Genomic DNA, 26,167 nt, shown 5'->3' with positions numbered 1-26,167 from the left:
TCTGCCAAGGGGCAGCTCCAGGGCAGAGGTGCTCACCAAGGACTCAGCAGGGCAGGGTTGAAGGGTCACATGGCCTTCTCCACTGAGATGCTAAGCTCCTGAGACTGGACCCAGGAAAAGTCAAAGCTACAGCAGGAGGCCTCTTGGGCTCCGGACTGCAGGCAGTGATGGGGTGAGCTCTGATGGCTCTTCAGGGCAAGAAGCCAAAGATCCAGGTCCAAGAGTCAAAGCCAAAGCCAAGGAGCTCCCCTAGGAGGAGAAGGCATATTCTGAAGGAGGTGGGGAGATGCATGAAATGGAGGAGACTGAGAGTGGAGGTGAGAACACAAGCAAGATTCAGATGGGAAACAAGACAGCTCGGTACTGACAGCAGAAAGGCTGTCTCCACAGCCAGAGCGCAGAATTGCAACCTGGATTTCAGGCTCACTCCTGAGGATGGCCTCACCAAGGTCAGGATGCCTGTGGGACCTCATATTACCGCTGTGCCAGCAGAGCCTCCTAAGATGGGCACTACTCTGCTCTGTCCCAGGGGCTTGGAAGGAGCCCCTAGCACCTACATCACTGGGTTCCAAGCACAGGGAGTGGCCAGCCTGGCTCAATCTGCTGTCCTCTGAACAGGTTACAGAGAGCCCCTCAGCCATGATGGGAGCTACCCATCTGCTGGCCCAGAGGGCCATACAAACAGTCTCCTTTGTTAGGTGCTCCATGGTGTGGGAAAGACTGGGACCCACTAGTCTACTGGAAGGTAAGAAAAACAAAGAGGCAAAGGGTGATTGCAGATGTTAAAACCTTGCCCAGCAATTCAACCAATTCAATCAGAGTCTATTCACCAAAGCCTAAAAGTCATCACCTTTGGGAACTCAGTGATGAAAACACTTATTTGAGACTGAACCTGAAAAAGCTCTATTCTAGGCACATCTACAACCTGTGCCATGGAACTTCTGGAATATTCCATCCCCTTCTAAGGCACTGTTTTCCTTCCCAGGCTCCTCGGCGCTCTTGCTGCCATTTTGGAAGAGGTTAACCCTGGTCATCCTAACCCCCAATCTGTATTAAGAAATACAGAGAAAAGGCCAGAGCCCACTATTTGAGCCGTGATGGTGGAAGACTATGTAGCCTTCACGAGAAGTCCAGTAGGTCTAAATACCAATCGGTTTTTCAAAGGAAGGGAGCCACAGTCTGGACTTTTTTTTTTTCCTGGTGAAATGAGAAGAAATGAAGTCTCACAGTAAAGCAAATGACTCTCTCCAGGTGAGTCTTGCTGAGATGGGCACTGGCGTAGGACAGACGGCATTGTAAGGAGGATGACATTTCGAGAGAGATGGGAGGTCGGGACGGGGGGGACCGTGTGAGGAAGGTTCCCCTAGACAGGCGGGCCCGCTATTCTGAAGCATGCATCTGCATCTTGAGAAACATGTAGGGGAATACAGTTGGCAAGAGATAACTCCGATTCCATGCCACCACCCTAAAACAGAATTGCTTCAGAATATTCTCAAAGACTGAGAGTTGAAGGGAATGGAGGCTGCAGAAAAAGCTCAAGCACATTGTTACAATGACTAGAAAAAGCAATTCGTCTCAGCCATGCGAGCACCTGGGTGTGCAGCTAAAAAGAAAAGAATGAAAACCAAAGAGTTGTTTTAAATGTGCAGTATCAGTTCTGTGGACAGCCAAGGTTCTCACTCTAGGTGGGAGGTTTTGCTTTTGGTTTTGTTCTTTTGGTGTTTAGTTTTGCACACTTATTTCTTTGTGGGTCCATCTTCCCCCGGCTTTGAGCCAGTGGCCCTGCCAGCTCTGGGTGGCTCCCTCCAGAGACAAAAGTTTGTACTGCTTCTTGCTTCATGCAGGGGACAGGAGCTGGCCAGCATGCCACTCTCTGTCCCCTGGAGCCAGAGATTGTCACATTCTCAGAAGGAGAGGCTGTGGCCACCATCCTGGCCCAGGGTTCCAGAGGTGGATTCCGGACCTGAGCCAGCCCAATGTGGAGGGTGCGGAAGCAGAGGTACTATAAAGGTCCGGATGGTGACAAAACACATGGAACACTTTTAAGGCTCCCAGGGCTGGGCTTGGAGGGGACAGGGCTGAATAGAGTGTGGGTGCCGTGGCACCAAACAAACTGATCCTGCACCTTTAAAACTCGAAAACAAAACAATCCAAACACAACCACCTTCACTTGTAAGTCCATGTGTACTTAAGACAAAAATGGAAAAACAGTATCTCTATTATATATATATGTTTTATATATATATATATAAATCTGAGAAAAATTTAGTCAGTTATTTTATGATAACAAAAGGAAATAAGCATGCCTGTTAGTTTCATCTCTGCTCTTAATTCTAATTAAAGGGACATTTTTGGTAATTACGGTAGCAAATTCAGTCTTAGATCATTTCGAAAACACCATTTTGTGGAAGCTTTTCTTGTGTGTGAGAAGTTTTCAACATTTTGTTGAAGGATCCATGGAAAGGAGTTTGAAATACCTCATTGTGGGCCAAAAAACACAGGCTTTTGGTTTTGACGCCACATTATTAATGAATCCCTCCACCCACAAGAAAACCCCTGCTTCAGCAGCCTGGGTCTTGGTTTCCTTCTCCCTGAAGCCTTTCCTTTGTCTAAAATGGCCCTCACATTTTTAGCCTAAATAATGACACCACTGGCCAAAGGGCCTTCCTTAGCTATTGGCCCTAATGCTCTGGCTGATACCTCAAGCATTCTACAAACACACCAGGCTTCCTGGACGCTAGCCATGAAACCAATGTGTTGGCCAAGACCTATTTAGGAAATAAATTACACTGACCACCAGCTGGAGGGACAACTTGGTCAAGTAGTTTCATGCTGGTTTTCTTCCAGATTTTCTTGATCACAGCTCGGAGTTCCTCATTAGCTTGTTCCAGGTTCCCTGAGTTCAAAAAGCAAGAGGGGGAAACAAGCCTTGCTTCCTATGCCCAGCAATGCCTCTCTGTTCTTACTGGGGCTGCTGGTAGGCCCAGTGCAGACCTTCTCAGTGCACTCATACCCCATACCTGGGGCAGCCCTGCCCCTTGGACCAGAAATGGCCCAGGTGGGAATCAAAGTGGAGGCGGCATCCCCTGCCCCTTCTCCCAACTGTCCTGCTTCCAGGGAGGGCTCACCTTCCGTCTTGATTTTAAGAGCCGTTCGAACCAAGGCAAACAGAGTTGCATTAAACATGACTGTCCCGTCACTGTTGAGCGGCATGTTCATAGCAACCAGCCTCTGTCAACAGAAAGAAAAGGTTCTTAACAGGAAGCAAATGGCTGATGACAGCCACATCTTTTTCCATGTTTATTCTGTTCATCCCTCATCTCTTTTCGAATCAGCACTCGATTCAACACAACAACCATTTGGGGGAACCTACGACCTGGGGGACTCTGGGGTGCCAAAGATCAAAGCTTTAGTCACAGAGCATAAATGCCGGCACTTGGATAATGAGTTCTATTTGTTTGTTTTAAACTGTTTAGTCCCCCTACTGTTCACACATTTGTCTCCCTTGCTCATTAATCAGCAGTCCCTGTGTCCTGGGGTCAGGTCTCTGCTCAGGGCACATCCTGAATGCTGTCCGGGGGTGAAATGATGTACCAGCTATGAAGAGGCAGGAGCCAGGCACAGAGCCTATGACAAAGGTTGTCAACCAATAGGGTCAGTTACTATTCCTGATATAAGGAGTGTCCTTCAAGGGCCCTGCCCTGGTGAGACTGCTGGGGAGTGTTTTGTATGAGTCCACGTGGTTCCTCTGAGTGTCTGGTCTTTCAGAGTTGGGCCCCCACACCCTGTCTCTCTTTTCTCCCTCCTCGCACTGAGAGCTGGAGATACCCTTGGCCGAATGACACCGTCTCTGGGCCCCATTACTCCTCTGTAAGTGCAGACGCTGTGCCCACAGCAAAGGGGCTGTCTAAGGGTTAAAGGATCTCACGGACACTAAGATCTCAGTCGAGTGCCTGGCACATAGCACATGCTACATAAATGGTACTGAGAACTGCTAAAGGATCATGTTTCTTACTTTTGGCCGACAAGCTATCCCAAGAGAAAGATTGTAAAGCCTTCTCCTCCTCCCTATTAATGAACTAAAATCTTGTGTACACATAGTTCATCCCACCGAAATTTCTAGTCCAATTACCAACCATGCCTATCTCCAAAACTGGCTTGAGCAACTGGGAGCCTGCAAGTTCACTTGCTTTTCTTGGCAAGTTCCTGAATCAGCAGAATGGTCTACTTTGTGCCTGAAAGACACTTTGATCTTTTACCTAAAAGGGTCTGGAAATGCAAACACTAATCAATAGCCATGAGCTAGAGCCCATCTTGTTCTCAGAAAGCAGAAATAAGGCTGGTGGAGTTCCCCTTGCAGCTTAGCGGGTTAAGGACATGACACTGTCTCTGTGAGGATGTGCATCCAATCCCTGACCTCGCACAGGGGGTTAAGGGGCCGGTGTTGCCACAAGCTGCCCCACAGGTTGCAGATGCGGCTTGGATCTCGTGTTGCAGCAGCTGTGGCAAAGGTTGGCAGGTCAGCTCAGATTTGCCCCCTAGCCCAGCAACTTCCATATGCTATAGGTATGGCCATGAGGAAAAAAAAAAGGAGGGAAAAAGTCAGCTTCTGTGGCTTTTTCTCTGTACCTACATCCAGAATCAAGCTAAGGAGAAGCAACGACCTGAGCAAGGACCCCAAGGACTTGACGATGGAGGTTTCTGGACTACAGGGCAGCAAATAATGAGTTTTGACTCTGATTTCTCTGAAAGATGCAATACATTGCAGCTGCCACACTTTACTTTGGATTTGGTTTAGAGCTGGTCCAGCATCGCTGGAGGAGTAAAACCCCTGACTCTAACCCCCTCAGATCCATGGGAAGAGACCAGTTGTCGTGTAGACTGGCTGGATTGCTATAGGGTAGAATTTCAAAAAGAAAATCTTGCACTTCTCCCTTTAAAAAGGGGGATCCTTTTCTGTTGTGATAGCTGACTCAAAGTGGTTCCATGGGAGCCCTATGGAAGGAAAACAGTCTCGATGAGGGCAGCCAGAGAGCATGGCAGGATGTGAAAATTTCAGGAATGGAGTGCGGTGGGAGGTCTGAATCCATCTGAATCCTCTCAGGGGTGCACACCCATGGGGAAGGGAGCTCGAGCAGCAGAGGGCACGTCACCGCATCCACTATCACACAAATTAGGAAACATCCAGGTCACCAAGTCCTGTCCATTCTACTCAAGTAGGTCCCCAAGCTATCCCTTGCTTTTGATGGCCACTTCCACTGCCCTCCATTGGCTCTCAGTACTTCACAGTGAGATGAATGCACCGGCTCCCCTGGGTGCTACCCCGTCCCTAGCGCACTTCTCCATTGGCCAGGGTCTACCATGCAGAATGGAAGTCTACTCCTGTTTCTTCTGTGGGGCTCAGCACGGCATAGAAGGCTCAGCTTGGGCCTGAGGCCTCTGTCCCTTGTGTTCAAGCCACACCAGTCACTCCCAATCCACCTGCTGCCACATCTGGGTTCCCTGGGCTCCCTTTTGGCAATGGCCTTCTGGCTTCGACAAACTCCTGCATCTCTCGTGTTGGACTTGATGCAAGAGTCATCGTCCCCTCCTTCCACCCATGACAAATGGCATAATTCCCTTCATGTTCTTACTGTTGGCTGGCAGGCTGTCCTAAGCGTTACACATCTGAGAGCTTCTCAAAAACAGCAACTACATGCCATTTGTCTCAGCATCCCCAGCGCCTGACAGGAGGCTTGTGCAACATCACTTAGTGTTTGTTTGTTTGTTTTATCTTTTTGCCTTTTCTAGGGCCGCTCCCACGGCGTATGGAAGTTCCCAGGCTAGGGGTCTAATCAGAGTTGTAGCCACCAGCCTACGCCAGAGCCATCTGAGCCATGTCTGCAACCTACACCACAGCTCACGGCAACGTCGGATCCTTAAGCTACTGAGCGAGGCCAGGGATCGAACCCACAACCTCATGGTTCCTAGTCGGATTTGTTAACCACTGAGCCACAATGGGAACTCTTCAGTGTTTGTTGATTGAATAAAGGAGTCCCTGCAAGAGAGGCCAGCAGGCACACAAATGGGACACTTACCTTGCAGGCTACTCTGTGTGGGCACAGTTTCCCAAACCCCAGGGGAGGTTGGATGCGGCGGAGCAGAGTGACCACGTCCAGGTGCTTGATCCTTCCCCTGGAGACAAAGTACAGCATGAGATGCGGGGCAGCACTGGCTGGCCTGAGCTTTCAGTCCCTCCTGCCTTTCACAAAACGCACAGCCCACATCCAGAAACAGCCCACCACAAGCCACATGGAATTCTTTTCAACCTACTTTGCCTCAGGATCATATTCAGACCATATTCTCTTGAATTCATCTAAGTGGTGAGGTCCCAAAATAGACCAGTCCCGGGTCAGATAATCAAAATTGTCCATGATGACAGCCACAAACAGGTTGATGATCTGCAAAAGCCCATCAAGAGGGAGCGTCAGCTGTAGTGAGACGAGCCGGGTTAGACCCTAGTAAGTGCTTCCTGATAAGGGTCACAAGACATTTGAATCCATTTCTCCAAGAGAAGTTGGAAACACTTGCCCTCTGGAGAATGTTCAAGAAAAAGGCAGGCTTCAAGCTTTCCAAAATGTTAACTCACAGGGGAGGGCAGGGGGAATGTATTGTCTGATTTTTTTTTTTAATGGCCACACCCATGGCATATGGAAGTTTCCAGGCTCGAGGTCCAGTCGAAGATGCAGCTGCAGGCCTATGCCACAGCCACAGCAACACCCGATCCATAACCCACTGAGCAAAGCCAGGGATCAGACCCCCATACTCACAGAGACAGTGTTGGGTTCCTAACCTGATGAGCTACAATGGGAACTCCTTGCCTGACCTTTTGAAGCACACTGCAGTTGTCATTTGCCACCAAATAACGCACACTCTTAAGTCACTGCCATGGGTGGTGGCTCTGAGCTTTTTATAAAAGAACCAGCAGCTCAAAGAAGCTGGTGGGGAGATGCCTGTTAGCGAGTCTCCAATCCTACTCACAGCAAAGGTGCTAGAAACACAGGCCTGGTTCAGCAAACACCCCAGCTGCCCAGTGGAGCCTAGCATGCTTGTCAGCATGAAACACCCACAGCCCTCTGAGGATGTACCATCATTGGTCGGAATTCCAAATGCTACATGTACATATGTCCATTGGTGGGGATGGGGGCTATTCTGATCACTTACCAGAAATGCGCAAAGCATGTAAAAGCTGATGAAGTAAACGATGGCGAAGTTGCTCCCACATGTGTACTCCTCCCCAGGGTTATAATCAGATTCAGGGTCACAGAGCTTTCCTGGGAGGCAGGCCAGCATAATTTCCTGCCAGGCCTCCCCCGTTGCACACCTTTTTTGGATTAAAAACAAAGACAGGGAGAAGGCATTTGAAACTTAGACTTCGAAGAAATTTTAAGAAAAAGAATTTTTTTGTGAAAAGGTCATCTCTATACATTGTTGCAACATAGTTAATACAAATTACCTATAGCCCCACCACCCATAAAATCCAGAGTTAAGGTATGTAGCATATAGAACTGTTAACACAGATATCTTTTGCTAACATATTGTCATAGAGCCTTCCAGACTTCTTTTTCTTTCTTTTTTTTTTTTTTTTGAAGTATAGTTGATTTACAGTGTTGTGCCAATTTCTGCTATATGGAAAAGTGACTCAGTTATACAAAAAAAGAATTTCTTAAATCATATCAAAGCTTAAGTAATTTGATGGAAAAGCCAGTTTGAATTAGTGCAAATTCCTAAAATGAAATTCCTACTTATTTTCCAATGCAACTGACATTAGTATGTGGAGACCCTGCGGCAACTCCCGCTTAGTTACAGCCATCATTTGATACAAGTACATTGATTCCTTCTGCATAAAGGGATTTTTTTTTTGTTGTTTGTTTTCTCTCCTTTAAACACTTATATTACAACTTTTAAACAATTATTATTTTTAATGACCTAACATCTGACAACTTGATTAGATCCCTTTTCAATTCTGTTAAAAGCAAAGACTTGAAAATGATCTAACTTTCAAATGACTTACTCTCCAATCACTGGAGTCATTAGGAATTACTTGTATGATTTCTAGCAAGTTCTCTATTTTATTTAATGAATTTATTTATTTTAGGTTCTCCCTCTTTAAAGGCACCCTGTCTACAAAGTCATTAAATGGAATTAAAACAAGCCCACAGGAATTCCCCTGTGGCTCTGCAGATTAAGGATCTGGCACTGTCACTGCAGTGGCTTGGGTCCCTCCTGCGGTGCAGGTTTGATTCCTGGCCCAGGAACGTACACATGCCTTGGGTGTGGCTAAAATAAAACCCCATAAAATGTGAAACTGCACATCTCCGTATGTTCCCCATTGGCTGAGAAAAAAGACCTCTATATTCCTGCTAAACTTTCATTTTCCCAGTTAAGTGCATGCTTCTATGCATAAGCATATATCCTACACCTGCCTGATGGCCTCAATAGACCTACTCGCTCCCAAGTAGAAAATCTTAAGTCAATTACAATCTGACTGACCACAACCCAGAAACATTCCTCTGTGACTAGAATGCTAGCATCTCTTTGAGACTACAAAACAAATACAAAAAGCCACCGTGACCCACTGCTTTAATAACCCGTGTCCTCTGTTGCTCTGGAGCCCAGAACTAGAAAGACTTGCTCTGGAGTCAGTCACCTGAAGAGCAGCAGCACCGCCTGAGGAAAGGTCTGGAAATTGTTGTTCCTGTTGATCTGGTTGTTATCTCTCATGGCAACTTTCCCAAACATCTAGAGAGAGGAATGTTTGGGGGAAAAAGAAAAGCTTTTGCTACAAAACAACAAACAAACGCTGCATATGTGAATTTAGAACTCAAATTTAGCCAACACCCAGAGTGCTTGGCACTTTACTGTGGCCAGGCATGGTACCAAGGTCAGACACGCTCTGCGCTCAAGGAGCCCCACCCTGCCAAAGGGAAAAAAAGTAACCAGACAAGTAGCCTATCCTGATGGGAGCTGGGCTGATCCAGTCTGACATGGAAGCATAGGACAGGCTCATGGATGCCAGCCTGGCGGGTAGGGTCAAGGAGGGCCTTCAGGGGGAGTGAGATTAAGGTCCAGAACTGAAGGAGAAGGAGAAGCCAGTCAGGTGACAAGGGGAGTGAAGAGTGCTCCAGGCAGGGGAGCACAGCCCGAAAAGGAGCAGAGGGGATGTGGCACAGGTGCTCCAGGAAATGAAACAAACATGTGAGACCCAAAGATCGAGCTGCAGAAAAGCATGGGGGGCCAGAGGGTGAGGTCTGGTGGGCCATGGGAAGGAGGGTAAGCTTTGCCTTAAGGTCCACGGGAAGTTAGCAAATGCTTTGCCCATGGAAATTACAGGAGCAGAATGACATTTTAGAAGAATGTGATGACTGGTAAAGACTCTCGAGTGAATACGAGGGTGTGTACAATGCAGTGTGTGGTTCTCTGAGACAAGTCCAGCTTTGATGAGGACCCTACAAATAAAAGCCCATTCAGGGCCCATGGCATTATGTGGTGCTGAATTACAGGGGTTCAAGCATGCTGGCTCTTCCCTCAAAACTCCTGTTGAGACTCCTAGTGACTTACAAATGCTTCTCTGTCTTCAGAATAAAAAAGCAAGTACCACGTGTCTCTGCTGCGGGAATCCTTCCTGTCTTTTTCACTGACAGTGCTTCCTTGCCTGAAAGTCTGCACCTGAAGCAGCATAGACCTTGGCAGAGAGACACCCCCCTGCCCAGGAGGTCCCTCATCACCGGTTGCTCCACTGCATTCTTCTCGAGGAGGCTTTGCTCCCCACCCTGCTTTAGGGCTCAGCTGTTAGTGAAGCCCCATCCCTCCCTGACTCCAGGAGGGGTTTGGAAGCATCCCTTAGCCTCTCAGCCCCCAGGCCCAGGCCCAGAAGGACCTGGTGTCACACCTCTTTTTAGCCAGGGAGGCCCTGAGGCAAAATATTGGTTCCAGTTCAGTCTCAGCATCTGGAAATGTTTCAGATGATAAACAGACTTTTGTATCACTTGATACCTTCTTAGTGACACTGGTGCAGAAAATAGGACAATGAAGGCTTCTTTTAGTGCGGCATTTGCTATCGCTGCAATCAACTGCAGGTTTTCTCCATCCGTTGGCTCTCCTCAGACTCAGACTGGGGGTGAGGGGTGCCCCAAACCCAACCTCCCCTGACACACTCCAATCTTTCCACACTCTTCTGAGCTGGGCTCTCTCAGGCACAGGCTCTCTCCTGAGGGACCACCTCTTTCTCATCTCTACAGCTCTTTAGCCGCCAAGGTGTCCGGCTAGAAAATCATGACCTGTCTTTCCAGTTCACCATGCCAAAGCACATCTCACCATGGACCCAGCAAAGGGGACCCAGGGCAGAGGTGGCTACAACTTACCTGCATGCCGATAACCGCATAGATGAAGAACAGCATGGCAATGAGAAGGGCAACGTATGGGAGCGCCTGGAAGAGAAGACACAGTTGGCGCAGGTACGCCTCTTGCCCCCCCAAGACTCAGGGGCAGACTGACCACCTCCGTAAAGTGCACGCCCTATTCTCTTCCAGATTCTTTTGAAAGGACATCAATAGTGAGGAAGAGCCTTTTAAATCCCAGCCCAGCAGGACGACTTCCACCCTGAGTACAGCCCAGGCACACCTCGGGTTATGGATGTGCTTTCCAGTCCTTATCCGTGTATCCTAATCCTAAATAGCATCGAGGTAGACAATTCGCTGTCAGCATAATGCCTAAATTGACCTTGGATTCCTTTGTGAAACTAGAGTACTTGACAAAATGATTCCAAAAGGCTGGACAATTAGGTGGCTCCCAAGTGCTTTGGTGGGCATGTCTGGGATGGGGATAGGGGGCTGTTTTGCAAAGGAATATCTTTATGCAAAATCACCTTGCATCTGCTGAAGCACTTCCTTAGAGTGAAGTCTTAGGAATGGAATTACTGGGTCAGAGGGGAAGAAACACATTCTGGCTGTGGCTGTGGAAAGCAAGACACATTTCTTAAAATGCACTCTTTCTGAAAGAACCATAGAGCTGGGGGCTGGGCTGGGCTGGGCTGGGAAAGAAAAGGACTTAGGTGTGTGGTTGTCAAGCCTGGGCTCCCCTTAGGAACATCAAATACAAGTACATGTGTTGGGTCAGACCCCCAGTCTTTTTTTGGGGAGGGCCGTGTCCGCAGCATACAGAATTTCCTGGGCCAGGGACAAACACGCACCACAGCAGCGACTCAAGCCACTGCAGTGACAATGTGGATCCTTAACCCTCTGCACCACAAGGGAACTCTCAGTCCTTTTAATCCAAGGGTCCTCAACTGCTTTTGTCCCTCATCTCAGCTGACAGAAGATGTCCATGTGCATGGCACACCTCCAGGAAGTGTCCAGGGTGTTAACGCCAAGCACACATGCATAAAGCCTCAACTATCTCCTATCTGTGAAATGTCATCAGAAAGCCAGTGGCTAAAAAACCTTTCTGACTTGTGCCGGCTCTGAATCTGTGACTGCCAGCCTGGCCCAGTGCAGAAGCACCCTCCTGACAACTGGCCTGGTTAAGAATCCTACAGGGTTCATTTCAGGCTGCCCTCACCCATTCCTACAATATGCATTTTCTCCCTTGATTAGCTCATGTTGAAGAATTTTGTTGGCATGGTTTTTCAATGTTCATGAGCCACTGCTCTGTGACATTAATCTATATGTACTCACCAAACCTTTAAAAAATGTTTTTTTAAAAGTAAGAATAACATTAGTGCATGAATTCACTCTATTTTTATAGCAGTTCACTTACAAACATTGGTACTTTGAGTTAATAAGAACCATCTGGGATTTCATCCCTTTCCAGGATTGAGGCTCGCCTGCCCAAGGCCCCACTTGCCCTGCCTTTCTCGGAGCTGCACCCCCTCCTCTCACCACCCCATTTTCCCCAACAGGACCTGTGCTTTTCCTTCTTTGTTTCTGGATTTACTTCCTTCTCTAGATGCCATCCTTTCTCCTCTTTACCTGTTCAAATCCTATCCATTGCAGAGATATGCCTCCTGGAATATTAACACCAGTTATTTTAGGAGGTGGTGGGGGGGTTGTTCTTTATGTATCTTTGGATAACTTCATTTGTTAAGGTGAGCATTTTATTGCTTTGGAATTAAAAAGAGTCGTGATAAAGAAATGAAGATCCATGGTTTCTAAGGATCCATCCTAAAATGCTCCTCCACTTTAGAAGATCCATTCTAAAATGGAAGATTATTTTAGAATATCCATGCACATCTACAGACTCTCCAGGTGGCGCACCTCCTAACCAGCCTCGGTGCCCCATTGCCAGTGGATTCGGTCCAGAAGACTGGGACATTCAGGGTGTGTGCTGGAAGGGAAAGGAGAGGCTTGGTTCTATGCAGTATCCACCTAAAACCAGGCTACACAGCCTTGGAGAGTCACAGAAGACATAGGGGATCTGGCTTATACCTGGAAGTCCTCCACTCTGTAATTCTCCCAGGTACTTCGTAACCCAGGACTGAGGATGGTGTGTTGGCCCAGGCCCAGATTTTGTACCTAGATTTGTATCTGATTTGTACCTAGACAGTCAGGACTGCTGCAGCCTTATGAAGTGAAGCTGTCAGGCTCCCAGCTATCAGCTGGGACCCCCCCTCTCTCAGACATCACCATTCACCCCAGGCATTCCAGGGAGGACTGAGGGGCATGGATCCCCAGGTCTCTATCTGTCTTGGCAATGCTGCAGGGTCCTCACTGCTTTCTCTTCTGCTTCCTCAAGCAAGTAATCCTATTTGATTTTCCCAAGCAATGTCATGGTCCTGCAGAAGGGAGCCTGGATCTTCCACGACAGGTGACAACCACTGACTTCCATAGGATCTTCAAAGACAAAGAAGCCTCCACCCCCACCCCTGCGGCATGGCTCTTACCTGGAAGGACTTAATAAAAGTCCACAGCAGTGTCCGGATGCCTTCCCCCCTGCTGAGAAGCTTCACCAATCGCATCACTCGGAAAAGACGGAAAAAGGTGATGGAGATTCTATTGCTTTCTTCAGAGTTCTGAAGGGTTATCATGGAGAAGTCAAACCCAATGGAAAGTAGAACATGCAACACTTTCAGAAAAACAGCAACAGATGCAAACAGAGGTGGCAGAGGTAAGAATTAAAGATGTGTTTCTAGGGCCTTTTCACCTTAAAAAGCATGATATGAAAGGAAAAGTTACATGCTAACAACACAGGGCTTGGAAAACTGCGTCCACACAGCACATGCATGTCCACGTGGTCTAGTGTGCTAAGAGGAGGACGCGGGGCTGGTCAGGAGTACTGGACACTGATGATGAATGTAAACCACTGCAGACACTGTTCCGGAAGGACAATCATGGAGAATACAGAAAAACTAGTGGAAAACTCGACATGGTCAAATAAACTCAAGGAAAAGGCCCAGCCCCTGGGGACTAGTTACTGATCTTACCCCAGGTGTGGCAGTTGGGACAGGGACACTTTCACTTTCAGTTGGCTTTAAGAAATCAAAGAGTGAAAATGCATTAATGACCTGGGAAGGCGGCAAGGGCTCCGGAGGACGGCCCCTCCCCCTTTCTAAAAACTTGTGGTTCAAGTCCTAGGGTGACACACCTGCTTCTGCCCTGAGGAAATGCCAGTGGCACTGCTTGGAACTGGACTTGGGAGCGGGCAGCCACTGAATACACTGCTTTCTTTCTCTCTCTCTCTCTCTCTCTCTCTCTCTCTCTCTTTTTTTTGAAATTACAAACCATTTTTCCAATTCACACCCCAGGGCGTCATGTGCCAAGGCTGACAGCCGTCCAGTGAAAGATAATGTTGCAAGACCTCAGCTGTCCCCAGTCATAGAAATGCAGAGTGGGACTCTGCCTCTCACGGGGCAATGGATTCTCTTTTCTTCTCCAGGGTTGTGGGTCTAACCCCGAGGAACAGGATTCTACCAAACGGGGCAAAGAGAATGGCTACTGCCTGTGGTCCGCATACCTCCCGGACCCCACTCTGTTCCTAGGGCGGCAGAGGGGGGCAGCATGTGTCAGATGGGGGCCTCTCTGGTGGGGCTGCCGAGGAGCTGGGCAGACAGAGTCAGGGCAAGAGAAGACAGGCTGGTTTCCCTCCAGAAGCTGTTACTGCCCAAAGAAAGCTCTGCTCTAGGTGACTCTTGGGGAGAAATAGCTTAGCACCACCTTGTCCCGCACCTTAGCAGTGCTGCCTCACCTGAGGTCTGGCTGGGCTTCTGTCACTTGGGCCCCAAGGTGCAGAATCCCCTGTGTCCACCTGCCTCCCCACTCAGCCTGTGAGTCTCCAGAGAGTAGGGATCTCACTTCACTGCACTCAGTGCCCAGCATGGTGTCTGGCACTTATTAGAGGTTCAACAGATATTTATGAGAATGAATGCAAAGAGGTTGAAAGCAAACTCACAAATATCAGGAGGCATCTTTAAATTAAGCAGCAAAGGCTGCACACAAGCCAGGAAATGACAGCCTTTCTGTTTCCTTCAGTGGGGTCACCAGCACTAAAGCAGCTGGTCTACCCAAGAGCCAACAAAGGAAGGAGGCTCTTGGCGGGGTGTGCCAAGAGCCTCGTTGCATGGAGTGTCTGTACAGCTCAGAGATGTGTGTGCACGCACGGACGCACACGCTAATCTGAGGGGTTCTCCTCCCTGGAGATGCAGGCAAAGGAAAAACTCCATTCTGAAGTCTCACTCTCGAAAATGGCTGCCTCCTGAGACCAAACATAAAACTCTATACAATTCATAAAATATAAGGAGTTTGGGCGCCTGACAAGAGAAATTCAACAATGAGATTATGAACCCAGGACTGACAAGTTCTGATGGGGCTAAAAAGGGGTCCCCCTGCTTCACTTGGGATGCTCATGACATGACCTCTGCCATGGGTTGGTTAAAGCCTGGTCACGCTTTTTTATATTCCTTCTATTATCTCACCTCAAAAGAGATCACATCTCCTTAAAGGGACAGAGGATGGTTTTAAATTAATGACTTGACAAATGAAGGAATTCGTTTTCTAAAGTTTTCACTCTCTCCCACACCACCTCCTTAAGAGCTGTGTACACGGGGGCTCTAGTCACCCCATGCAGCTGGACTTAGGGTGTGTGCGTGTGTGCCTATGCGCAAGGGGACCAGACTGTTCATAAGATAGAACACTCTAGAGTATACCTCTGAAATGTCTCTAACTTGTGTGTTGGACCTGCAAGAGAATAAGGAGGCTAGGTGGTGAGGGAAGATACTCTTTCTGGCACCACCTGGCCCAAGCCCCCTCTATTTTTTTTTTTTTTTAATCTTTTAGAGCTGCGCCCATGGCATATGGAAGTTCCCAGGCTAGGGGGAGAATTGTAGCTGAAGCTGCCGGCCTACACCACAGCTCATGGCAATGCTGGATCCTGAACCCACTGAGTGAGGCCAGGGATTAAACCTGAGTCCTCATGGATACTAGTTGGGTTTGTTTCTGCTGAGCCACAGAACTTCCCAAAGCCTCTTCTGCTTGCCCCTCCCTCACCCACTCCAAGTCTGGCAGACCTTTTCACCCCCCTCAGGATATGGGAAAGTGAGCGGCCAAACTGAGTTTTGAAGTATGCATCTCTTGTTCAAGTGATATCTCTGAGGTATGACAAATCTTGAGCTATGACCTTGAAACCATGGGTAGCCTTTTGCTCAAAAAAACAAAACAAAACAAAAAACAAAGAAGAGGAAGAGACAGCATTTGTGTGGGGACAAGGCAGCACAACATGCAAGAGGGGAAGGCAGAGCAAATGGCACACCAGGCTGCAAGCACCCCCAGTGGAGCCTGTGATATTTCCCTGCTCCCACAGCCGCACTGGGCAGGGAGGCCTGGGCAGGAGAGGGTGTCACTGGTAGCACTGGGGGACAGTGCAAGTTGCCAAAATATCTTACAGATTGAGGGATCCCGAGGATGGCTTTGCCTAGACTACAGATGCCAACCTGAGGAAAAGGGCAGGATGCTCCCACCCTGGGCTACCCACTCCCACTGCCTGGGAATCTGTGACTAACTCAGACACCTAGGTCCCACCCCAAATATTCTTATTTAATTGATCTGGGGTGTGCCCAAGCTTTGGGACTTTTAAAAGCTCCCTTTTGGTTCCAACATACAGCTGGAGCTAAGAATAGCAGCCTAGACCAGGGTAACACTGGGCCATGTCCTCAGTTGGTCACCCACATCAATTCATTCTCTTTAGGTGCCCACATGGAGAGAGGCCATTAGCCAGGCCCACTCAAGGTATTACAACTAAACAACGGGTTCTTGTGCAATGGATGAGGGTTTAATACTCAGATGGATACAGAAAGTAGACCCTATCCCCAGCTTCCTTACAAGGGAGGGAGGGGGCTGAGAAACACAGGGAGCTGGGGAAGGGTGGAAACGGACCAGGAACAGACTGATGTTCTGCCGACTCCTGGGATCAACCACAGGATGCCCCTAGAGGCCCTGAGATGGGGGAAGGGCTCACTCCCCAAGAGTGACAAAGACAGCACTAAAGGCTAAATGATCAGTTTTCTTTTTTCTTTTTTAGGCCCGCACCCACAGCATATGGAGGCTCCCAGGCTAGGGGTCGAATTCGAGCTGCAGCTGCCAGCCTACATCACAGCCACAGCAATGCTAGATCAGAGCCCCATCTGTGACCCACACCACAGTTCACAGCAACACTGGATCCTTAACCCACTAAGTGGAGCTGGGGATCGAACCCATATCTTTGTGGATACTAGCGGGGTTCATTAGGGAGCTCCTAAATGATCAGTTTTCAATGGAGGGATTTCCAGTGTCATCCCAGGGCCTGCACTAGATGATTTCAGCAGCCCCTTCCTGAGACGCCACAGTCTGTAGCTGGGAACTCTACAGGGAAACGAACCCTCAGCCTCAGGAAGCCAAACTACATGGCAGGGTATGAAAAGCAGCTTCCCAAGGGGCTCCCAAGCAGGCTCCTCAATGTAGGTTCCAGGTTTAGCCCCCTGCAACTACGGGAGCCCAACAAACCTTGAGTTTCCCTGGTACAATCAAAGGAATTGGACTGCACTTTCCGCATTAATTCCCATCTTTTCCTGGAAAAGCAGAAAGGATACAGTTCTCCAATTCAGACTGGAAGCAAACAGCATCCCAGCAAACCAGTTACCCTGAGACATCATGGAGAATTCTTTTGGCAAGCCCCCTCTGATTACTTCTGACCTGGTATGTCACACCTCTGGGATGGAGGGCTTATCTATTTGGGATTGCTGAATCTGTGTCCAGAAACCAGTGACCTGGTCCCTGGAAGAGGGTTAGCATAAAGAACAGAGGGCTGAACAACCCAATCAAGGGCTAAGAACAAGGGGCTTGAGTGTAGCTGTTGGCCTCTTGGTCCAACCTGGGTACCTGATAAATCAGGGACAATTCCTGTGTCCCTGAGAGGGAGCGCCCTACTGACTTTTTACATGCTCTTAAGTAGTAACAAAGCATACATAGCTTTTACACAAGTATTTTGCCTCCTTGGCAATAATGAGAATTGGAAAGACTCAATGCCAGCAATAGCCATTCCCCAGATGAGAAAGAACATGATGCTGGGTCAGTTCACCATTCAAAGAACCAACAGGCATCGGAGGAAGAGCAAAAGCAAGCCTGCCAGTCCTCATCTGACATTTTAGCAGCTTGGTGACACTACGATCAAGTGTGATAAAGACAAGTCCATGAGAGCCATCAAACTGTGACCGTGGTAGAGTGGGGGCAAGGAGAGGGGCAGCAGGAGGGAGAGGGCTGGGTGAGCATGCAAGCAGGACAACGTAAAGGGCCATCCAAAATGTTTTCACAAAGAAATGCAAGCTCGCTTGATCATTTCCAGGCCAGATCGTTCATTACTGAAGATTATGTTGGCATGTCACAGAGCCAAGCGTGACCCACCAAGACGGCCCCAGCTCAGGTGCCCGGCTGGAGACAACGAGATAAGGCACAGCAAACAGTTTAGATGGCCATGACCCACAGCACTCCTGTGCAACTCAGCGAAAATCAAAGGTGGGGAAGCCAAAGACAAGTATACAGTCTCTCAAGTGCTTTTGCTTTAACAACGACTTCACCGTATATATGTTTATATATACTTGCCGCTACAATTTTCTAAAAACAAAACCAACATGAAAATCAATTAGGCAACAGAAAAAGAAAGATCAACAGAGGTTGGGAGAGAGAGCATAGCAAGTTAAATACGGCAAAAAAATGATGACTAAGGGCAGCTAAAAACAGCCCACAATGGACCATAAGTACTCATGCTCAGCTGACCCAGGAGTTTGGGGGACAAGGCCACCCAGGGAAATGATGTGCACTGCTTCCCTGGGGAATGTGGTGTGTGGGGAAAGGGGGTGGAGGAACCATCAGCTCCACTCAGAGTTATGTCATTGGAGGTTAAGGACACACAGTGTCTTTTGTCTTTGTGCTGTGGCCTGGGAATGGTAGATGCCCAACAGAGATGTGATGAAGGACTGAGAGGATGAGAAGGTGGCCTTGAGCATCCCCTGTGCTGGGAGGCTCAGCACAGAAATGCTGAGGTCCCCTAAGAGGGTGTTCTACTGACTCAGGGCACCGAACTGGCATTACTTCCTTGGTCACAGACTCCATCTGACCAGGGAAAAAGTCATCCATAGGAAAATAGTACAAGGATGCTGACCAGTGTGATTCTGAAAGTCAGTGAGAGCCTGAGTGGTATAGACACTCCAATGTCAAATGCTAACTAAAAAAACTGGGGTGGGCTATTCCCGACCTGTGGCTCTCCTGACTGATGAAAGATGAAGGGAGGACATGTCTGAGACGCTGCTGAGCAGGGCTGAACCAGAGGGGACAGCGCAGTGGGCTCCTGCCCCCAGCACACAGTGAGGCAGCCGGGAAGCCGTGCGTGCCACTGGAGATGTACCAGCATGTGGGTCAGGCATTAGAGAGCTGGGTCGTCTGCTTGGTGAACAAACCCTGGCCCCAACCTGGTGCCCAGAAACTAAGCATGTACCCCATCAGTTGCACAAGACTTGAAACACGGAGCACTCCAGGAAGACCGGCTGAAATAATTGTTTATACTATTTTCACTTCCACTATAGACCACTTCTGACTTACAGAAGGGCCTGGTTCTAGGATGTTCATGTAAGTGTACTTTGATGAGGGCTATAAGGGCTTCACACTGTGAGATGATGAAGCCAGCAGATGTCTGGCCATGGACTCGGGAGGGAGCCCGTGGCAGCCCAGGGAGAGTCCTGCTCTTCTCCCATTCACATCAGGTTATTTTACAGCCAAGCATAATTTTCGCATTATGAATGGCAATTTTATAGCTGATCGTGGAATATTTCACATAAAGTCGAACTGACTTAAGCCTGGGCTTACAGAGATTGGTGGATCTATGTACCTAGGTCTTGTAAAATGCCATTTTAGTACCTGGTCATGGTGTGAATTTGAGTATCATAAGGCTTAACTCACACCCTCATGGACATGGTAATGTCTTATAGCTCATTTCAGTTATTGTTACAAGGAAAATATACATTTAAAACAAAACCATTGCATCTCCCTAAAACTTCGGGGTTTTCAACAAGTGTTTTCACAAATATTGCTATTATTTTATCATCACAACATACCTACGAAGCAGAGGAGGCAGACATCATTCATCCCAGTGGGCCCATGAGGGAACCAAGGCCTGGCACCAGGCTAGTGCTGTCCACTATTCTGCACCCCAGGATTAGCCTGGTCCTGGACTCGTGGCATAGAGAATCTTATCATTCCTCTTTGATACATGCTGTCTGGGCACCAGGATGGACCAAACCATCCCACAGATGTCAGCCAAGCAGAGCGTGGCAACCCCTTCCCAACAGGCGTTGGGGGAGGAGGACTAGTCTGGAAATGTGGAGCCAGCACAGCACGGTGGCCCGCCCCATGCACCACCCGTCCCCATGAAAGGCTCCATGCAACCTGGGAACCTGATAATGAACTGGGGACACACCAGGGGGCAGGGTGAGCTCTTCCAGCCTCAGGCCCTCCAGAGCATGGGTCAGGTGTGAGAAGGGCCTGAGTGAGGCCAGCACTCCCCTTTCTGGAGCCTCTGAGTTTTGAGGAGTGTTCTCAGAAGGCTTCCTAAAGGGGGGGGGGGTACTCCACCTACCACACTACTGCAGAACTTGTTTCCTCAGCAAAGGATTCGACTGGGTGCAACAAGGGATCCCTGACACTCTCCAGACACAGACTAAGCTCTCCTCCCCCTGGCCTGGGGCAGCACCTGACCGGCATCCCTATCTGGGGAGCTGGGATGGGGATGTCTGCCAGGGTCACTGGTAGGACTCAGCAGGCACAGGGCACAGGTGAGAGAACCCACTGCAGTAGCCACGTGCTCAGGGCACAGCTGTGGGCTTTCCCTCCTGTGCTTCATGGAACCACTGTGGGTCCCAGGGCACACATGATGAAAGCTGCTCTTCAGCTGGACAAACTGAGGCACTGGCAGCCAGGTGCCCTGCCAAGGTCACACAGACACTGAGCAATAATGTTCCCACACCCAGACAATCAACTCCTAGCCCTTCACATTTTAATCTGGTCTTCTTTGAAAATAATGTTTTTGTTCCAAAATGGCCATTCTACATTTACTTGCCCACTCTCATTCAGGGGAAGGGAGGGAAGATGACAAAAATTTTCTTTTTCTTCTTTCTTTCTTTTTTTCTTATTTTTTATTTTTTATTTTTTTGGCTTTTCTGGGGCCGCTCCCACAGCATATGGAGGTTCCCAGGCTAGGGGTCGAATCAGAGCTATAGCCGCCAGCCTACACCACAGCCCACAGCAACTCTGGATCCTTAACCCACTGAGCGAGGCCAGGGATGGAACCCGCAATCTCATGGTTCCTAGTCGGGTTCGTTAACCATTGAGCCACGAAGGGAACGACCGTAAATTTTCTTAGTCTTTTGAAACAAACGGGTACATGAATTTCTAAAGTGTACAGACTTCTACGGGGAGGGTGTCTGGACTCCTCCATGTCAGACTTAACGAAAGCAATTAGGTTATAGAACACAAAGTTGGCTACTTACATTCACTTCAGTTATAGCAATATCAACGACGCTACCAACAACAATTAAGGCATCAAAAGTGTTCCATGCATCAGTGAAATAGTGCTGTTAGGCAAGCATTCAGAAGCCACAGAAGAGAGGAAGCACAACAGGAAAAAAGAAGAAAAGGACAGTGTTATAAAAGGGGAACATTCCAGCATTAAGCTACCTGGCTACTTGATAGATGACCCTAAGACAAACATGTTACAGGTACATCACTTTGGGTATCGCTCCTGCCACAACAAATAAAAACAGTTCCAGATGCCTATCCTGCCCTGCCTACTGCTGACTTGGGTCAGACTGCAAGTCAGTCTCCTCCCAAGGGCACTTTGTTTCTAAAGAGGCCCGGGGATCAAGCCCTGTGCTCAGCGTTCTCATTAGTAAACGTCTGGTTTTTGATCAAGCACGACTGGGCTCTGTGACTTGTCCAGGTGATGCAGTGCAGGGCGGGCAGTGGATGTGCAGACAGAGAGAGAATGGAGGCAGGCCCCCGGCGGGCACATACTCACGTCGGCTTCGCTGAGGGCCACGTCTACAATGCTGCCGATTACGATGAGGGAGTCAAACGTGTTCCAGGCGTCACTAAAGTACCCCTGGACAGAGCGGGTGGGGGCAGACGTTTATGAGCACGTTGAAATGAGACGTCACGCGGACCACATGGGGACACACTGGGCCCCACAGCACCCACGGCAACCAGGTGGGGTGAGAGGGCCAAAGGGAAATGACCATACTATCCGCCGGTGAGAGGGATTCCGGGCAGGGGCACCTGCATGTGTGAGAGAGGATATATGCACATGCGCGCGCGCGCGCGCGCACACACACACACACACCACACACACACACACACACACACACACACACACACACACACACACACAATACAAACCAGGCCCTGGGCAGCACAGAACCAAGTCAAGCTTCTACAGGACAGAGCAAGGCATTTGGTGGCCCTCCCCTGGCAGCCTGGGTCACCACCCTGACCCCTTGCCAGCTGATGGAGGAGAAGCCCTCCTTCTCTTTGCATAGGTTCCCCAATTGCCCCACTTCCTTCTCTCCTCCCACTTAAAGAGCACTGTGACCAGAAGTTCACACATTCTCACTTCTGTGCCCTTGCGACAAAACAGTATCCCTTCTCCCCATTCCTCCTTGACAGTCTAAGTAATGCAAAGTGTGTGCCCGGTGGCAGGATATCCTAATAGAGCTCTCAGTCTGAAGGGACGTGAACAGATGGCCATGGCTTACAAGGAGACAGGTATTGTAATGCTCACTATCCAAGGCTCAGAGGTGTGGTTGTGGGGCTGAGGGGTCAGGGAAGGAAACCACGGCCCATCTCACTGGCCGGAAGGGAGCACTGAGGGACAATGATGCTTCTTGAGGGCTCCCACTGTTCCCCAAAGCAGCCTCAAACCCCCGAGAGGCTCCTCCTGCCTCCTCAGTGCTGGTCTTCCCCCCTGCCCCACTGCACCCTCCAGGCTAAGAGAACCACTCGCCATTCATCCCTCAGCCCCCTCCAGGGTCTTTCCCATCTGATGCCTCTGCAATCCTGGCCTCTCCACCTCAACTCTATCTGCCCAAATCCATGACCACCTTGGTGCTTAGCTCAAATGCCAGCTCCCGGATGGCACCTTTTCAGATCCTCCTGACTCCCACTTCCCATCCTGGGGACTCACACTGCTCTCAGGTCTTGAATTTGGGGTCTTTGCCTGCAGGTTCACCCCATGGAAAGCCCTCTGAGGATGAGAACTCTGCAGACTGCTCTGTCCCCTCCACTAAGACTCCCACTACTCAGCCCCGCACCTTGAACCCAGTTAGTGCTCAACACTGGCAAGGTCTCTTCCTTCAACCAACCTGCACCCTCCTGACCATTCAGTTTCAAGCCTTCATATCTTGTTGAAGGTGCAACATCCCCACGACTGTGACTTACAAACCAGTCCATACATGGCAGACGTTTTGCATCCTCTTTTGCTCAGCATGGTGGGTATTAAACGTTTGTCTGTTGTCTCCTGACTACCCCTCCCCCCACCCCCCAGAAAGCCCTCTGTTGGAAGGGGGTGGTAGGGAGCACTGTGCACAGAGGGTTCTGGTTGCAAGGTCAACGACTGTCTGCAAATCAACTGCATCTTTTCGACAAGTCAGGACATGTCTTGGAAATAAAAATTCAGGTCTAAATTATATAAAAAGGGGCCCCGTGAGTTTACAACTGGGTACACTCTGTGCTAGGTCAAGAAAACCAGAACAGAAGGTACTTTGAAGTGTCAGGTCCCATGAACTGGTGATCAAGTGCAGGCCCTGAGGAAGCCACTGCAGAGCCCCAGCCTCTTATGACACTATAGAGAACGGGGACACGTTGGCTGTTTGGATAACTGGAGTAGGGATGTTTGTTCCTATCACTGTTAATCACCCCAGGTGCATTTATGGGGAGCTATGTTATAGCTGACTTATGGTTTGGGACTTTTTAAAAGTTTCATCTTAAATTGTTTTAAGGTTTTCCCAACCCACCGCGTGACTTCTGACCCACCCATCTACCCTCTGCTCCCGTTGCATGATCCCCAAGCCTCGCTCATAGGTACTTACTACCCTCATCGACTGCTGCCCTGCCGACCCCTCTGTCAGCCCTCTAACAAGTCAACAGAAGCTCGCCTGCACCAATTCTGATGATCCGTGACCCAAGTCTAACGGGAGGGTCTACTTAATAAAGGCCACATCGTACACCTTACAGCTTCTCTCTTCATGATGGGGGACTTGGGGCCAGCAGAACTGAGACGGGGCAGGTCCCTATGCAAACAGGACTGGTGCCCCTCCACACGCCGGCCCTGCCGGTCAGAGACGAGATCCAGAGCCCACCTTGGGATGCAAGGGCACACTCACTGAAGGAGACGCCTAACGAAAAAGTCAGCTGGACCAAGCTGTGTGCTGAGTGCCGCCTCGTTCCCAGGTTGTGCGAATACAGGGTGTGCTTTCAAATTCCTCGCGTCACTGAGCATGGTCACAGACAGTGGATGGATGGCAGCCTTGCCACAGACCACACTCTGAGGAGCACAGCTTGTTCTTTTCTTCATGGATTTGACAGCAACCCAGAGCCACAGAGAGCATGGCACTCCTTTCCTACTCCTTTAGGGAGGAGCTGACACCTTAGAAATGCTTGATCATCAGGAATAAGTACGGTTCTAGGGCACAGAGAGAGCACAAGCCCCAGCATCCCCCCTCCCATCGTGGCACACAGCCAGCCCCCATCCACAGTCACGCCACGTGCTCTGCCCCTGTCTGCTCCTGCATATCATTATCCCCACCTGTGCCCTGACTGCCCCCTCCACCCACTTCAGACTTTACTCCTGGATAGCTATCCTGTCTCTGCAGAAGGATCGGTTTTCACTTTTGGACCATTCCTATCAGGCCGTCACTATCCTCCGACTGGCCCACCCTGTCCCACAGTGATGTATAAAGTCGCTTTCAATCAACACCATAGGGGCTGGATATTTGGGGTCTTCAGACTCTTTGGTAATCTCACCAACTCTCTCTCCAGAGGATCCACTGCACTCACAAAACCATGCCCAAATTCTAGAGGGGTCCTGGATGGACACCCCTAATAGAGGCAACGGGAGGCTTGAGTTGGTGCAGGTGGCTGGAATCACGGGCTCAGGCCAGGGGGCTCCACGAGGGGCCTCGGGGAGGCAGGAAATGGCAGCCTTCCCTTCCTTCCCACATCCCGTTTCCCTGTTTAGCAGCCTCCTATGTAATACAATCACTGTCCAGTGAGTATGACTCAGCCCCCACCCCTTTCCCATCAAAGTTACCACAGCATCTGGGAAGCAGAAGTTTAAGCAGGGGCTACCAGCACACGCCTACCTCCGTGCTCTCTCCTCCTGGCCAATGACAATGGGGTCTTTACAATTGAATGCCGAGGCCAGGGCCCCGCCAGGGGAACCAGCAGTCCCTACCAGCCCAGCCAGAATTGGCCCTTATTATTTTTTGTCCAGCCTCACCCATTTGAAAGGACCAAGCAAGTCAGTCACACACAATAATATCTGTTACTTGGAGGCACTTCTGACTCTGGAAATTTAAACTCATAAACCAGACTAACATGGGCTTAGGGTGAGGAAGCTCCCTTGTTTCTAAGAACTCTATCCTGATTGTCTGTCAATGCCACCTCCGCACCGACAACAGGCTCCTGGAAGCAGAGCTGGACCCCAGGAGGGATAGAGTGTGGGCGCCGCACACAGTAGGCGGCAAGCTCTGTGAAACAGAAATAAAAAAAGCAGCCCAAGTCCAAGTTCTTTTTGTGGCCTGCAGTCTTTTTTTTTTTAATTTTTAATTTTTTTTCTTATTTTTTAATTTTTTTTTTATTTATTTTTTGGCTGCAGTCTTTCTCCCTTGCAGATCTCAAGACACCGAGACCAGTGACAGGCTTTTTGCTGTTTACTGAGGCAGCCAGATCACTTACCAATTTCTGCCAGGGACCACCTGGGCAGCATCTAACCCAAAGTATGGCCACAGTGCCAACTTCAGGCAGAAACTATAATTGACAGCTTTCGAACCAGCAAAAGCCTTCCCAAAGGTCAAGTGGAGGCTTAGAGAAGAATATATTCACATTTGGCCACTCTGCTCTCCACGAATCTCCTGTGACAGAAAAGCAGGTAGCATCTGATGCCAAGAGGCTGCACCCACACGCTCACCCATCCATTCCTTTCTTCCTTTCACCACTTTTCACCGAGTTACCAGCATGTAGCCGGCATCGCGTGAGACAGACACAACCCAGCCTGTGACTTTGAGCAGCTGCTCCTCAGCTTCTGGAGAGGCAAGGGTGGTACTGATGTTGATGACATGCAGGAGCACCGAAGAGAAGCACACGTGCGGGGGAGGACTGGCTCTGGCTGGGCTGGGGGACGCTGCCACAGAGGAGCCCACAGTCCAGACAGGACGTCAAAGGTAACAAGATGGGAGAAGGGCTTCCAGACACAGACGCATGTGCCACAGGAGGGTCTACTGTGCTAACAGTGGGGACACCGTGCAGAGGAGGAATGGCCAGGAGAACACGGCCTGAAATGAGGTAGAAATGTTAAGTGGGCTGGTGTTTGAATGTTGGACTAAGAAATTACTTTTTTTTTT

The 26,167-nt window shown here is 49.4% G+C and overlaps 1 protein-coding gene across 5 annotated transcripts in view; it reads right to left on the bottom strand.

The window, feature by feature from the left end:
* Window positions 1-26,167, bottom strand: part of CACNA1D (calcium voltage-gated channel subunit alpha1 D) — a 334,317-nt gene that overhangs the window by 26,442 nt on the left and 281,708 nt on the right. For all 5 annotated transcript variants that reach the window (XM_047776946.1, XM_047776952.1, XM_047776918.1 and 2 more), the window contains 9 exons: window positions 21,571-21,654; window positions 12,920-13,048; window positions 10,404-10,469; window positions 8,690-8,781; window positions 7,204-7,363; window positions 6,313-6,440; window positions 6,078-6,174; window positions 3,129-3,231; window positions 2,795-2,896 (listed from right to left, as the gene is read on the bottom strand). In XM_047776946.1, the coding sequence (XP_047632902.1) occupies window positions 2,795-2,896; window positions 3,129-3,231; window positions 6,078-6,174; window positions 6,313-6,440; window positions 7,204-7,363; window positions 8,690-8,781; window positions 10,404-10,469; window positions 12,920-13,048; window positions 21,571-21,654 (961 nt within the window). The remainder of the gene's footprint in view (window positions 1-2,794; window positions 2,897-3,128; window positions 3,232-6,077; window positions 6,175-6,312; window positions 6,441-7,203; window positions 7,364-8,689; window positions 8,782-10,403; window positions 10,470-12,919; window positions 13,049-21,570; window positions 21,655-26,167) is intronic.

Source organism: Phacochoerus africanus, chromosome 1 (genome assembly GCF_016906955.1).
Source record: "Phacochoerus africanus isolate WHEZ1 chromosome 1, ROS_Pafr_v1, whole genome shotgun sequence".
NCBI classification, from domain to species: domain Eukaryota; kingdom Metazoa; phylum Chordata; class Mammalia; order Artiodactyla; family Suidae; genus Phacochoerus; species Phacochoerus africanus.
This window is presented reverse-complemented; position numbering and strand designations above follow the sequence as displayed.